Raw genomic sequence first — 15,292 nt, 5'->3', positions numbered from 1 at the left:
TAAAGTGTGAGACTCGATCATCTTGTTACCTAACTCTCCCTTTCCCTGGCTCAGGAGAAACCCTCTCAGAGACCATGGGTCTGAGATGGTAATGACGGCTCCCCAAATCTCAAGAGACTGAGACACAAGGACTAGGAGTCAAGAAAGACCAACCTGGGCTCGAAATATCATCAGCAAAAAAGAAACCACAGGTCTGGATTTCCTGAGAACCTGGTTTTCTATTCCCAATTCCATGGATGAATTAAGTAAAAAATGTGCAAAGCTTACTTTCAACCTCCTTGCCACATAGCCTTCCTCAGACAAACCCTGACACACACATACTACCCAAATGCTTAAAAAATGGCCTGGGCATCTACATCAGCCAAGCCTGATCTGACCTTGATCCACATCTACTTCCCCTCAATTGTGGGTACAAGGTATCATGACAGATATACCTCTGAATTTCTAATCTACCCACAAGTCTGGAAGGGAGCTATTACTGTCTCTTTCACAAGGGAAGCTCCTGTTTCCCAGAATCTAAGTGCTATGACCAAGAGCTACATAGTTAGCAAGTGGCAGAGCTGAGCTCTTAATGAAGGCAACAGTAATCCAGATTGAGCATGCCTAATCTAAAATTTGGAATCCAAAACAATCTTAAATCCAAAACTTTCTGAACTCCAACAAGATGCTAAAAAATAGTTCTGGATTTTGAACAAAGCATTGTGGCAGAAGCCTGTAACTCTGGCATACAGGAGACAAAAACTGGAGGAGAGTCCAAAGACAGCTTGGGTTACAGAGCTAGGCTGCTCTAAAAAATAATAACTTTTAGAGTGACTTAGATTTTGGATTAAGGGACATGCAATTTATATCTATGCAAATATTCCAAAATGGGAAAACCTATCTCTGGTACACTTATGATATCAAGCATTTCAGCAAAGAATACCCACCCTGAAATCACAACTAAGAGCTTACAAGTCACCCTTCAATCTCACAACAGTTAGTAGAGATTGATTACCTCTTCCAAGACCAACACTTTGCATATCAGAGTTCACAGGTACACTCAACCTACTATGCCCCGACAAAACTCATTACTCCAGGACCCAGGAGGGTGATAGAATATATGCATAAAGTTGTGGTCAGCTCCCCAGCCAAGAGTTACCTTATCCTGGAGGGCTGTGCTGAGCTCTTTTTCCAGATGAGCCTGCTTCTCTGCCCATTCCTGAGAAGCCTTGTTGTGCTCCTCTGTCAGGTCGTTGAATGCACCCTGCAGTTGTTGCAAGTGGCTGGCAAACTCTCGCACCTAAGACACAAGCAAGAGTGAAAGCTGGCACCTCTCTCCAACTACTACTCAAAGCTTAGACCCTGGGGCCTCCACAGATCCTTCCTCACCTTTAATACAATCACAGCTCATTAGATCTCTCATTCAGGATGACACATGAACATTTAGGGCTGCCTGAGCACCCTTTCAGGAGTCAGTTAACAAGGAAAGTAACTAAGCCTGCAGGTCAAGGGAAGGACTAAAGCCTAAGCTAGGTTCTAGACAGTCTGTGTCAACCTTCCTGGGGAAACCACACAACCTTCTGACCATCACAGCCTTTGGGAGCCTCTCTGCACTGCCAGCCCTACTCACCTTAAATGAAAGGTCCCCATTCTCCTCAGAAAGCTGGCTAATCTTTCGATCCATCTGGTTCTTCTCTGTCTTCAGGTTCTGACACTGCTTCAAAGTCTCATGAAGCCGCATGGTGAGGCTGGCAGAAGAGGAGCAGTGAGACTGTTGTGGCCCCTAACTGAGCCAGCAGGGACTGGATATTGGGAGGGCAGGGAGAGTCATACCTCTCATTCTTACTACGGAGCTCCTCAAGCTCCCCGGATTCTTGTGAGCTGGCTGCCTGTTTCTCATTCAGCAGAGCTAGGTGGTCAATGCGCTGCTGCATCATAGCTATCTGTGCATCTGCCCAAGACAGGGAGGAGCTGAGAGTGAGCAAAGAACCAAGGGACAGGAAAGAGGCAAAGGAGGCACACAGTGTCCATTACAGAAAATGGACATGAGCAGGAACAGAACCCAGTGTCTAGCAGGTAAGCCTGACACCTGTGTCAGGGCTGAGCATGAAGCCTCACTGTCAGCTGAAAGGACAAGATGGTAGGCAAAGCCTTTGCCAGGGCTTCCCCATTACCAGCACCCACACATTTTGTCAGGTACCTTACCCTTCTCAGTAAGGAGCTTGAGGCTCTCAGATAGCTCCAGCTCCAGCTCATCCCTGTTGTTCCTCTCATCTGCCAGCTGTTTCTTCAGTCGTCTCATCTGGAATTGTGGGGTCTGCAGGATGTCACCCATAGGGGAGGATGGAGAACCTGAGAGGAAGCTAAGGAAGAGATGACAAAAGTAACAGGGTAAGAGCCTCTGGTCTGAGGTAACCAGCAACAGCTAGGAATGGAACAGCACAAGTGACCATGTTCAACACTGGCTTGGGAGAACAATGAGCCTGGGTTCCATCTGCCAGGCTACATCATGTCTACTAGGGACATGACCCAGAAGAAACTTTCCTTCTCCATGGTTAATTCTTGGCTGAAGAATTGGAGACACATATTTTGAAGGAAGAAGGAAAACTGTTTTTGAGGGAGGACTAATTTCCCAACAGATCCCAAATAAACAGCATCCTAGTGATATAAATAAAGGGCTGGCTAATAGCTTAGCCTCCAGTATTCAACAACTGACTAGATGGATGTAGAGACACTATGCCAGGAAGAGGACTAGGACTTACTTGTTCTCACTGGAAGATGAAGCAATTTTCTGTATTTCTAGGAAGCGAATCTTCCTCTTGGCCTGGTGGCTAGGTGGAGAAAGGTCCTCAGAGACAGCACTGGAATAGGTGTAAGGAACTAGGGGTAAGAAACAGAGAAACAAACCAAGAATAGTTGGTAAGGGGGTGAACAGATTTTCACATTTATATAATAGGTCAACAATACTTTAGGAGATGTGAATCTCCAGACACTCACACATAAACTGAAGAGGCAATTACTAAGTAGAACCTGACCCACAAGGTCAAGGTCTTTAACTAAAAGCAAGTGTAGGGCTTCCACTTCCTCGAGCAAAGTCTTCAAAAGACACCTCAACAGCCTGTGTGATGCCACCAGCCTGAGTGGACACTTCCACACCTGGGCTCTGTATCACCAAGGTATAAAATACTCTTTTCCCTTGATTCCCATCACCACTTTCTCAGGATTCTGCTACCTCTAATCACCCTTCCTCTTCCACCTTTTCTTCCTACCTCTTCTCTCTTTTTCCAGAGACATCATGGGGCCTCTTTGCTCTGTCTACCTGCAGCTTCAATGGCTGAGAAGCCGACCTGCAAACTTGCATCTGACTCAGAGCTTTCTTACATTCTAGAATCCCATTCTCAACATCTCCACCTCATGAACCCGGAATGAAGAATCCCACCCAACAGCTACTTCAACAGGCAGAAAAGAACTTTCCCAGAACTATGGCTCAGAGTCCTAGTAACAGTCTTCATCAGACAGGAAGAACTCTCATTTTGTGAGGTACTTGGCATATCTACACTTGGTTCCCTTATCAAGCTTACTTGTTTGTATATACCTGCCTCCCACTTAAAGCATGAAGGGAAACCTTTTACAAGGTTTACAAAAAATGTTTATCTCCAACTTCTAAGCCTAGACTTTAAAAGACAAAAACCAAAGAAACAGAGATATGGCTTAGCACTTCAAGAGGACTCAAGTTCAATTCCCATCATCCACGACAACTTACAATTCTAAGTTATTAGTTCAGTTCCAGAAGCTCCAACACCCTTTTCTGACTTCTGTGGGTACCAGGCACATACATAGTGTACAGACAGACATGCAGGCAACACCCATACATATAAAGTAAAATAAAACAAAAAACAAAAAACAAAAAAAAAAAACCAAAATATTGTGAAAAGTGGGAGTTCAGATCACCCTAATGCAGATATGATCACTTACAAGAATCCTGCTGAACTGTCAGGCAGCAGAGAGCTACTCCAGATGATCTGAGGTATTAACAACATGGCTCAGAAATCACTTTCCATCAAACATGACTCCTGAATACCAACTCTGTGCCATGTGTTGGGGTCAGAGGATCCCAGCAGTTCTCTGCTCAGAGAGAGAGAGTAGATCCTCACAAGTGGCCCTACTCACCTTTCTCCAAGAAATTTTCTAGGTCATCAGTAAGGTTTAATGAATCCTCATGATCCAGCATAAACTTCAGGATGACAGCTAACTCAGCCTGTGCCACGGGGAAAGAAAAATGAACATCATTGTGGCTTTGGTAACGACACCGAAAGGAGGGCTCAGGACTGATTCTAGCAGTGCTAAACCCCCAGGGATTGCTGGACCATTCTTTTCTGAACAAAGATGAAGCAACATGGCCTCACCCAGAACACACCGGCTCTACTTGTCCTTCCCTGACCAGAGAGCTTTTATATGTAACTTTCTTGACTTCTTGCAAATAACCCCTACCAGAGTGGGATGCCAACTACACCTATGAGGACATACACAGGAAAAAGAAGTAACTTCTACATATTCTCCCAACTACAGAGGACAATTAAAACCATGAACATAACAAAGGCCTCAGAAGCCAATCCCTTAAGAAGTTAGTAGTTGTCTCTAGGGGGATGAGATTACTGGCAATATCATTCCCTTCTTTGTACTTTAACATTTTTTGCTTATTTTTTTTTTTTTTTAAATAATGAATGGCTGTCATTCCTATAATCATTAACTTTTTAGATGATGGAATATTTTCTTCAAATCTTACTAAATGTTAATGGACTAAATATTGTTAACTGTGATTCTTATGATAACTGTTGTGTGATATATTTTTGCTATGTTAAGGTTAAAACCCTTCTTTTTATTTAGACAGAAAAGAGAAGATGATGGGAGATGTCAGTCTGTAAATATGTTTCTCATACTGGTTAATGAATAAAGCACTGTTGGCCAATATGAAAGCAAGATAGGCGGGACTAGGAGACAAGGAGGATTCGAGGAAGTAGTAGGGAGGAGTCAACATGGAGAGACTGGGGAAAACAGAGGTCCTGGCCCACTCTCCGGTAAGATGAGACCACATGGAAATATTTAGATTAATAGAAATGGGTTAATAATTAAGACAGAGCTAGCTGATAAGAAACAAGTAACTGGCCAACAGCATTGTATCAAATACAGAATCTCTGTGTGTTAATTGGGGCTGGCGCCACGGTGGGTCCAGGCCAGTAGGAAAAACCTTACTCGTAACAGAGAATATTAACTTTTATTTAAAGAGAAATGATTGGGTAAGGGAAGCCCAGGCTAGGCTGGCAAGTAGGATGAAGGCACAAGAGCCTACCTGAATCTTATATTCAAACTGTTCCCAGTCCCGTGGATTTCTGGAGCTCATGGTGGAGTGATATAGAAACAGCATTACCATCTAGAAGCCAAGCAAAGAGGTTGCCACTGAGTGAGACCTATCTCATCCTGGTAATCCCACTCAAGAGCCATTTGAGGACTCTGAGCTTCTTTCACAATTTCTATAATTAGTAATCCCAAATCACCATCCTTAATAGTCCCAAGAGGGGAAATGACTCAGGGGTTAAGAGCACTGGCTTTTCTAGAGGACCCAGGTTCAATTCCCAACAGCCACACGGCAGCTCACAACTGTCTGTGTAACTCCAGTTCCAGGGGATCTGATACATTCTCACAGATACACATACAGGCAAAACACCAATGTGTATAAAAATCAATCTTGGGGAGAAAAAGAAAAAGAGTTCTAGGAGACACCTTTTACAAAAATAAATCCAAGGGCTCGACAGGTGGTGGTGCATTCCTTTAATCCCAGCACTCAAGAGGCAGAGGCAGGCAGATCTCTTGAGTTGAAGGCCAGCCTGGGTCTACAGAGTGAGTTCCAGGACAGCCAGGGCTACAAAGGGAAGCACTGTCTGGAAGAACCAAAACTACTACTACTACTACTACTACTACTACTACTACTACTACTACTACTAATGCTACTGCTACTACTGCTAATACTACTAATACTAATACTACTACTACTAATAATAATAACAACAACAACAACTAAATCTAAAGGCTTGATGCTCTTGGTGCAAAAAGACAGGTGTCAGGATTTCAACACAACTATATTCCTGGATTTGTGGAATCACGAGCATAAAACTTAAGGCACCACCCTCTGTAGACCAACACCCAACAGAGAAAATGAAGTCATTTGATCCCGCTTGAAAAAAAATATCACTGAGTGAGAACTGATTCCTACAAATCTCCATGGTGGGCTTCAGTGTTGGTCAAGTAAACTTATTTGTCAAAAGCTCCCAGAATCCTTGGAAAATTACAACCTCTGGCTCAGCCAACTGGCTAGCCTTGCCTCCAGGGCTGAAGAATCCCATAAACAAAGCACTCAGCACTCCTCATTCAGGTTCAGAAAACACTCTGCACATTTCTCAGGTCCCTGCCACCCAGGTCTGGTATCCCACAGGTACCTTGGCCAATTCCATCTCAGACCCCTCCATCACTTTCTGCACAGACACCAGGCATTGTGTAGACAAGGGATGTTTCCAATTTTCTGCAATGACAACCATGTAGCAAACACTGAACTCTGAAACCTCAAGTTCAGGCAAAATTCCAGTCTCTGAGGAGATTCCAAGACAAAGGGCTTCTATCCCTGATGTTCTCTTTCACCCAGCTTAAGTCAGTCCTACCTTGGGGCAGCCCAAGGGCTCCATGGATAGGGTTAGAAGAAAGTGCCATGGGATCAGCAATAAGTCTGGGTCAATCCCCTATACTCACCTGCCAGCTCATCACCTCCCCCACTTAACACCATAGAAGAAGCCAGAGATATGAGCTCATCCTAGAGCCCTATTCCAACTAAGGCTGCAGAGGTCTACAGTTGGTCCAATTAGAACAGAGGACACCAGGCCCTTATTCTGCCAGAGTGTATCACAGTTACAGGCCATTAGGACAAAAATCTCACCTGCCCTGTAATTTTCTTGTGGTAGAAATGGCAGGCAGCTCCCCTGTTAAAGATGTCAGACTCTGTGGTACGAGGATGACCAGGGAAGGGGAGCTGACATGTTCTATGCCAAGTTTCACTTTCTTTTTTGTCCCCCTAGCTCTGTAGACCTCAAACTCACAAAGATCTGCCTGCCTTTCTCCCAAATGCTGGGATTAAAGGTATGCATTATCACCACCCAGCTTCACAAACATTAATCTTCCCACTAACCTGATGAGTAGTTATCATTATCTCCATACCATATACCAAGAACCCATTTCTTAAAAAAAAAAAAAAAAAAAAAAAAAAGTGTCCTTGCCCCTTTACCTACTACCTAAGAAAACTATTTTTTTTTTTTTTTTTTTTTTTTTTTGGGTGAGGGAAAGTTTTCTTACAAGGTTAATTTGAACCTTTTCCTCTTCTGTTTCTTGTTGTGATCAACAAGTGAACACAAGTGATGTCAACCCTCTGATCTACCTGGACCTGATGGGGACACTTTTCTTAACATAAGCTGGTGACAGAGGCATTTCAAGATCCAGGGAGATTGACACAGCTGTGTTTGTCTCTTTGCTAGAGTGGGGGGGGCCTGAACCTTTTATTGGCCAGACACCCATGGTTCCCAAGTCCTAGGAGCTGGAGCTGCCCATCTACTTAAGAAAGACACTTACTTTGTAGAAACCGGCAAACAAAATCCAGTCGCTCTGGCACTGGCTGCTGAAGAATCTGTTGCCCCTCTTCAGTGTTATGGCTAAGACAAAACAAACAAAGAGGAAGCATTAGGACAGGAATAGTCAGCCATCTTTGCCTCACTGCTTACCTACTACAGCCTTCCTCCATCCTTCAGACCCAGTCTGTCCTAGGTCTGGGAAAGAATCACACCTGACCCTGGAGGCACAGAGAAGATACAAGGGCACTACTTTATTCTGATGAAAATGTGTGGTGGGTGAGAAGAGGAGACTCGAAGCACAGGGTCTTTCCATAAAATACAGCACTCTGCTAACTCATTTCCACAATGAGAAAGCTTTGTGGGAAAGAGCTGGGATGAGGTGGCACAGATGAATGGGAAGCCAGGTTAAACAGCCTGGAGTGGCTCAACAGTAACATGTCAGGAAACCCAGGATGCATGGCTAAAGTAGTAGAGAGGTCCATGGGAAGAGAAAACAGGGCCAAAATGTGAAAAATGGGTGGAGACAAGGAAGGCTCTGAGATGACAGGGCAAAGTTCCCACCCTCCACACTGGGTAGAAAAAGAAATGGCCAAGAAATAATCATTCTTGATGAGCGTCCCTACCTTCCCCCAACTGCCCAACAGTCAACCCTTAGAAAAAGAAACAAGGAAGAGAAGAAAGCAGCAAGAAGACGTACCTCATACACAGCCAGGCAGAGCCACTTTCTCTATCTACAGCTTCGTTTTCTGAGGTGACTCTGCTTCTCTACCTTACATTAGAAAGCTAACTTATCTCCAGGTATAGCTAGAAATACTGATAACCAAAGATATCCAAACTCCTTAAGACCTAAATCCTCACATCTCAGCAAACTTTCTGGAGAGCAGGGCTGGCCCTACAACCATTCAGTGCTAGAGACAGCCTTGTAAACCAAAGGTACATACAGCTATACCATGAGCATGAATGACCTTACCTTTTCCTGGGCAGAAAGAAACTGACTTCTCCCAGGTAAAGACCCTCCCCATTACCATTCCAAGAAGCATTGGGGCCTGCTAGCGGTAAGTGACTCCTATAGTCTTTTCCTAAAAGCCATCTTCCTTACCACCACACTTGGAAATGCAGCAAGCCCTTGCATTAATGAAGAAGAGTATTGTACTTACCTAAAGTAAGAGAATTCTCTAGCCAACTGTTTGCAAAAATCCTTGTTTAAACCAAAGTGAAGCTAGCTAGGTGTGGTAGTTCACACCTAAAATAATCTCAGCACATTTGAAGTAGCGACAGTAGGATTAGAAATTCAAGGCCAAGCTTATCTTTAAAATATATGTATATAGAGAGATACAGATGTTTTCTATCTTTCTCTTTGTTGTTTTTTTGTTTTGTTTTGTTTTTTGAGACAGATCTTACTGTGTTTCCCAGACTTGTCTTCAACTCACAGGCTCAAGTAATCCTCCTCCCTCAGAGTCTCAAATACTTGGAGACTACATACCTACACTATCATACACTGTCAACATTTTCTAAAAGCAGTATGTAACACATTATCTATTAAACCTATTTGACCACAAAAAAATTTTTCATACTGCCCCTAGCATTGAACATACAAGTCCTAGAACAGTGATTCTCACTTTCTTAAAACTGATACCCTTTAATATATGTCCTTATGCCAAGGGGACCCTCACTACTGTTATGAACTGCAATGTCGATATCTAATAGCAGGATATCTGATATGGGACTCATCCAGGAGTCTCAACTCACGGGTTGAAAACTGCTGTCCTAGAGAAATGCAACCCATCCTAGACTATTCAAGTTTCAAACTATTAGGAAGCTATCTAGAATGACTCCTGTCACACCTCCTACACCCTCTTCTCAGGTATCCTACAGTGCTCAGACATCCACACAACTGCACCTCATACAACTAACTGACCATGCTAGGTGCTGGTACAAAAGTTAGGCAGCTAGCCAGTACTCAGGACATCCAGGACTTGACAGCTGAGGGGTGCTTTTTAAAGAGGAGAAACATCAATAAGACAAACATTATACCCTTTAAGGGAGAAAAAAGTAAATAAAAGATCTTTTTTCCCAGCCCTCAGTGGCAGAAGCAGGTGGGTCTTCATGAGTTTAAAGCCAGCCTCATTTACATAGTTCCAAGCCACACAAAGCTGCATAATGAGATCCTGTCTTTAAAAAAAAAAAAAAAAACACGAAGAAAAGGAGGAAAAAGAGAAAAAGATAATCATCAGGCCTTTATATTAAATTTTGCTACTCAAGTCTCAAAGCTATCAAAGACAAAGGACAACCTTTTTGCTTTACACTGTAAACATACAGAAAATTGAAAGGGGAAATCCTCAGGAACCAATGACAATGCATTTCCCATTAAAAAAAAAAAAAGGGGGGGGGGAGTGGCGGCAATTAGCACATAGCTCCTGCCTGCCAGTCCACAATCCTTCCTTGAGAAAGAAGACTTCTGAGTTGAGTAGCACTATCAGTAGAACTACCAGAAAAGCAACAGCCATAGCATCCTAAGGATGTCTGTTTTCCCAAAGGCAACTACTCTGTTTCATCTTGTATCTGACATGGAGGCAATAGTTAATCTAGGATCTTAATATCTGCTAGTCTAAGACTCAGGCAGGACTCTACAAGAAAGAATAGGTATCTTAGACTCAGGCAGGACTCTACAAGAGAGAATAGGTATCTTAAATTTCTCTTTGAAAAGTTTCTTCCAGATTGGTTAAAGCAAGAACAAATACACATTCTTCTGGACTGTGGAGTAGCAGCTTTCTTACAAAGGATCCACCAGGAGAAAGGAAGGATTATAATGATGCTGAGGAAACTAAGACACTCAGGAAATTCACCAACAAGGCCCTCCCCACGGTTACAATTGCCAGCAGGAAGAAGAGACACTTTCCTAAAGATGCTGGCAAACTGTACAGGAAACTCCAAAGATTTGCTTTGCTGAGTTGTCACCCATTCGAGCATAAACTTTTTTTGGGTATGCAGCTACTTGAGTCACCTGTTCTCCTATAAGTAACTATTAAATGCATGGATTCACCAAGGTCAACTGGGAGAGAACATTTTTTTGGTCTGCTGCCAGAACCCTATCTGTGGTACTTGACCACTTCTATCCACGACCCCCCCAGTAAAACTTACACAACATGGACTACCTATTGCTTTTGTATGTATGTGTGTATGTATGTATGTATGTATGTATAAATAAATAAATAAATAAATAAGAACTTTTTTGTGTATGGGTATTTTTGCCTGCATGTATGTCTATGCACCTTGAGTCACTGGTGCCTATGAAGGCCATTAAAAGATATAAAATCCCCTGGAACTGGAGTTACAGAACATGTGAGTCAGCATGTGGTGGCATTAATGGGACTCAGTTCTTCTGGAAGATCAACCAACCAGTGCTCTTAACCACAGAGCTGTCTCTAGCACAGTTTGTTGTTGTTGTTGTTTTAAACATCAGCCTCATCTATAACACACACACACACCATAATGTATATTACAACTCAGAGGGTATTATATCTACTTGCTTGTCCTTTATGGATACTAAAATTAAATGGTGGGTTAGGTAATGCCAGCCTAAATCAATTTACCCATCATTGATGACAGATGCCTCAATCTATCACTCTATTACCACCTGAAAATAATTTAAGGAAAAAAAAATTTTTTTTTTTTTTTTTTGAGAGAGGATCTGATTATGTAGACAGTCCTGGCTGGCCTGGAACTTACAGAGATCTGCTTGCCTCTGCCTCATGAGTGCTAGGAAAGTATTATTATTATTATTATTTTTTTTTTTTTATTTATTTTAGTTTATGTGTACTGTATACACATGCCTATGTAAGTGTATGCACCTGTGTGCAGGCAGGAGTCAGTAGGAGGCATTGAATTCCGAAGAGCTGAAGTTAAAGGCATTTGCAGGGTGCCTCCCCAGATACTGGGATCTGAATTCCAGTGCTCATGATTATTCAACATGTGTTCTTAACTGCTGAACCACCTCTCCTGCCCTCTAAAACTAATGACTTTTTTAGGAGCTGCAAACTGCTCATTTATAGGCACCCTTGAGAAAAGAAAAGAACTTCCAGTTATCAGTTTATATAGGCAACAAGAGCAAAAGCTAAGCAGCACCAAGACAATACAATGAACAAAACCAGGATTTAGGTGTTCTACAGGATGTAAATAATGGGACAAGAAGAGAGAAAGAAGCTGAAACTACATTCAGTGAGAAATAAGCTAAGCTACTTGACAAAAGATTTCTGGGGAGAGGGAGTAATACAGGATAGGGTCTCTCTACCTTGCAGATCAGGCAGGTCCTGATGTCACATTGATCCCTCTGCAAGCATGGACCACCACACCCAGTTTAAGAGTTTTCTCTATGTTGCTCATACTCACCAGCAAGTCTCCTGCTTCAGCCTCCCAAGCACGACACCCACCATATCTACCTTAATAAATAATATTTTAGATAAAGATTTTAATCGGGTATGGTGACAAACACTTACAATCCATGCACCTGGGAAACAATTTCAAGACCACCCTTGACTACATAAGATCCTGCCTCAATTAAAAAAAAAAAAAAAAAAAAGAATTCAAACAATCTGCTAGCTCTAGAGAGTCACTGAAGCACTACAAGCAAAGAAATTAATGAGGCCATGAGGCTTGGTATCCAGATGAGGCAGAGGAAGTTTTCTTTGTGGTGTATACCTTTAATCCCAGTACTCAGGAGACAGAAGGCAGATGAATCTCTGGGAGTTCGAGGCCAGCCTGGTCTACAGAGCTAGTTCAGGGCTACAGAGAGAAACCCTGTCTCAAAAAACAAGAACTATAACAAAAAAGAACCAGTCAATGCCAAGGAGAGAAAGGATCAGCATGATGCTGAAATATCCAGCCTGAGTAACTGGGAAAGAAAATGGTAGTATTGGGGCCAATGGTGAGGTCTTTCAATGGAACCAAAACAGCTGCTGGTTAGAACCAGAATTTTCCAAACACCATATTTCAAAGGATAGCATAAACCATTATAATAGATTTATCTTTCCTGGGCTACTCAGCAGCACTAGTCTTGCCAAAGACTTCCAACTCCCCCTTATCCACTTCGATAACACTCAGTGAGACGGTTCAAGCAAGGAAAAGGAGAAGACTCTGAAGTCTGATGACTTGAGTTTAATCCCTGTAACCCATAATGGATAGAAACAACTCCTGAAAGTTATCCTCTGACCTCCGCCTGAATGCTATGGCATATAAATATCCATTCACTCGAATACATCACACATACACACAATAATGAGATAGCGAGGCAATGGTAAATCATAAAAAGAAAGTTACAGAAGACTACTTTTGAGACAGGAAGGTGGAAAGCCCTTGGGGGTAGTCTCTTAGAATTGTGCATAGAGTCTTGAAGAGCCTTCTGTAGACTGAAACTCCTCCCAATGAAAGGTTGAGTAACTAGAAAGCCAAGATCAAGACGCCAGTCTATGAGCCCACTTATCCTTCTATTACCCCAACCTCATCTGGTTTCTGATCAGAGCCCATCATTAGCTGACTTTGCAGAATTGTACTCACATGGTGTTAATAATCTTAATGAAGATGCTACAGTCCTGGAGCTGCAACACTGTCTCCACTGGGTCAGCCACGTGTAGACTGTTTACCTGCAAGCCAAAGGGAAGAGTCTGGTGAGACTACTTATAATGCCAGAAGCAGTTCATTGCCACGCAAGTGGTGGTGACCGTGGTGCTCGCCTTTAATCCCAGAACTGGGGAGGCAGACGCAGGCTGATCTCTGTGAGGTCAAGGATAGCCTGGTCTACAGTGAGCCAGAGGTACAGTGAAGCCCTGTCTCAAAAAAAAAAAAAAAAAAAAAAAAAAACAGCAGCAAATTCCAGAGGCATTTGTTCACACTATCTCCCAGATGCTGTCACCACTCTGCTCACTGTGAGCGCCTACAGTTGTAGGCTACATTCCAGGGTTTTGTTTTTAAAGATAAAAGTCTCAGGGGCTGGAGAGATGGCTCAGAGGTTAAGAGCACTGACTGCTCTTCCAAAGTCCTGAGTTCAATTCCCAGCAACCACATGGTGGCTCACAACCACCTGTAATGAGATTTGGTGCCCTCTTCTGACATGCAGGCAGAATACTATATATATAATTAATAAATTTAAAAAAAATTAATTAAAAAAAGACCATTAATTTAAAAAAAAAAAAGATAAAGTCTCACTATTTACCTTAGGCTGTCAGAAAATGTTTAATCCTCCAGCTTCTACTTCCCAAATGTTTCGGGGCTGCATGTATGCACTATACTAAGCCAAGATTTTTAAATCTATACCCACTCACCCAGTGAATGTACCCATACAAAACCAACTAAAGCAAATCAAAAAGATCAGGCTTTTACCAGTAAGAGGCCACTATAAGAGCTCTCTCACCAGATGGCTCAGTGGTTAAGAGCACTGCCCATTCTTTCAAAGGTCCTGAGTTCAATTCTCAGCAACGACATGGTGGTTTCCAGCCATCTGTATTGAGATCTGGTGCCCTCTACTGGCACACAGGTGTACATGCAGGGAGGAGAAAGAGGGAGAGGGAGAGGGAGAGGGAGACCTAAGCCTAGCAAGATGACTTAGCAGGTAACTGCACCTGCTGCCAAGCCTAATGACTTCATTTTGATCTTCAACCCACAAGGTAAAGATTAAACTTCAGCTTTCTTCTCTGACTTCCATTTGTGCATGTGTGGACAAACACTAAACACTAAACAAACAATGCAAAAAATAATGTTTGCAAACATACACTTTAGACTGAGGGGGAAAGGAAGAAAAAAGAAAGAATACAAAGTAAGTTTTTTGTTTGTTTGCTTTTTTTAAAGGAAAAGAGCAGGAGAAGGTAAAGTTCTCAATTCTGATCCAATTGCCTGTTCTTTTTGGCTTCAATAGCCACCCAATACTTAATACTACAAAATTCACCAGGAGTCACACACAAATATTTTTAAGTACATGGGATATTCAATAGCATTTACACTAACTTGTATAGGGAATCCCACAAGCACGAGTTCAAGTTTACATCTATTACCATGAGGCTTGCTAATTAACTAACTACATTTGTTACACAAAGAGGGGAGGAAGACAAAGCCTGCTTAGAAATGAGGCTGTTCTAACAATTTCAGAATGTGGTTATGTGCTATCAATTACAATCCATTGCTTATAAATGTGTTCTTTAAAGAACAATGGGCAAAGATCCAGTGATATGGCTTAATAGGAAAAGGTGACTGTTGCCAAGCCTGACAACCTGAGCTCAATCTCTGAACTAAGTAGGCACAGTGATACAAGCCTATAATTTCAGCTCCAGGGAATCTGAGGAAAGAGCATCACTCGCAGTTTCAGGATAGCATGGGCTACACAGCAAGGTCCCACCTTTCATATACATATTATCTTGAGAGTTTTTTTGTTTGTTTGTTTGTTTGGGGGGTTTTGGGTGGGCATTGAGACAGGGATTGTCTGTGTAGCCTTGGCTATCCTGGAATTCACTCTGTAGACTAGACTGGCCTCGAACTCACCTGCCTCTTCCTCCCAAATATTAGGATTAAAAGCATTCATCACCACCACCTGGGTCATGTACCTATTATTTTAAATTAAAATAATGAAGTAGGGTGCTAAAGGGGATGGCTGAGCA

General features: G+C 42.5%; 1 protein-coding gene across 6 annotated transcripts in view; it reads right to left on the bottom strand.

The window, feature by feature from the left end:
* The window catches only part of Numa1 (nuclear mitotic apparatus protein 1), a 68,551-nt gene that overhangs the window by 17,733 nt on the left and 35,526 nt on the right, over positions 1 to 15,292 (bottom strand). For all 6 annotated transcript variants that reach the window (XR_007835014.1, XM_051192415.1, XM_051192414.1 and 3 more), the window contains exons 3-12: positions 13,203 to 13,288; positions 7,651 to 7,730; positions 6,474 to 6,556; positions 5,330 to 5,410; positions 4,150 to 4,237; positions 2,742 to 2,859; positions 2,185 to 2,342; positions 1,813 to 1,930; positions 1,610 to 1,727; positions 1,139 to 1,279 (exon numbers count right to left, since the gene is read on the bottom strand). Coding sequence is in view for 5 of the 6 variants with exons in the window: in XM_051192415.1 (XP_051048372.1) it covers positions 1,139 to 1,279; positions 1,610 to 1,727; positions 1,813 to 1,930; positions 2,185 to 2,342; positions 2,742 to 2,859; positions 4,150 to 4,237; positions 5,330 to 5,410; positions 6,474 to 6,556; positions 7,651 to 7,730; positions 13,203 to 13,288 (1,071 nt within the window). In the remaining variant the exon portion in view is untranslated. The remainder of the gene's footprint in view (positions 1 to 1,138; positions 1,280 to 1,609; positions 1,728 to 1,812; positions 1,931 to 2,184; positions 2,343 to 2,741; positions 2,860 to 4,149; positions 4,238 to 5,329; positions 5,411 to 6,473; positions 6,557 to 7,650; positions 7,731 to 13,202; positions 13,289 to 15,292) is intronic.

The sequence above is a fragment of the Phodopus roborovskii genome, unplaced genomic scaffold (assembly GCF_943737965.1).
Source record: "Phodopus roborovskii unplaced genomic scaffold, PHOROB, whole genome shotgun sequence".
Classification (NCBI taxonomy): domain Eukaryota; kingdom Metazoa; phylum Chordata; class Mammalia; order Rodentia; family Cricetidae; genus Phodopus; species Phodopus roborovskii.
Note: the sequence above shows the minus strand (reverse complement) of the source record. Positions and strands in the feature narration are given on the sequence as shown.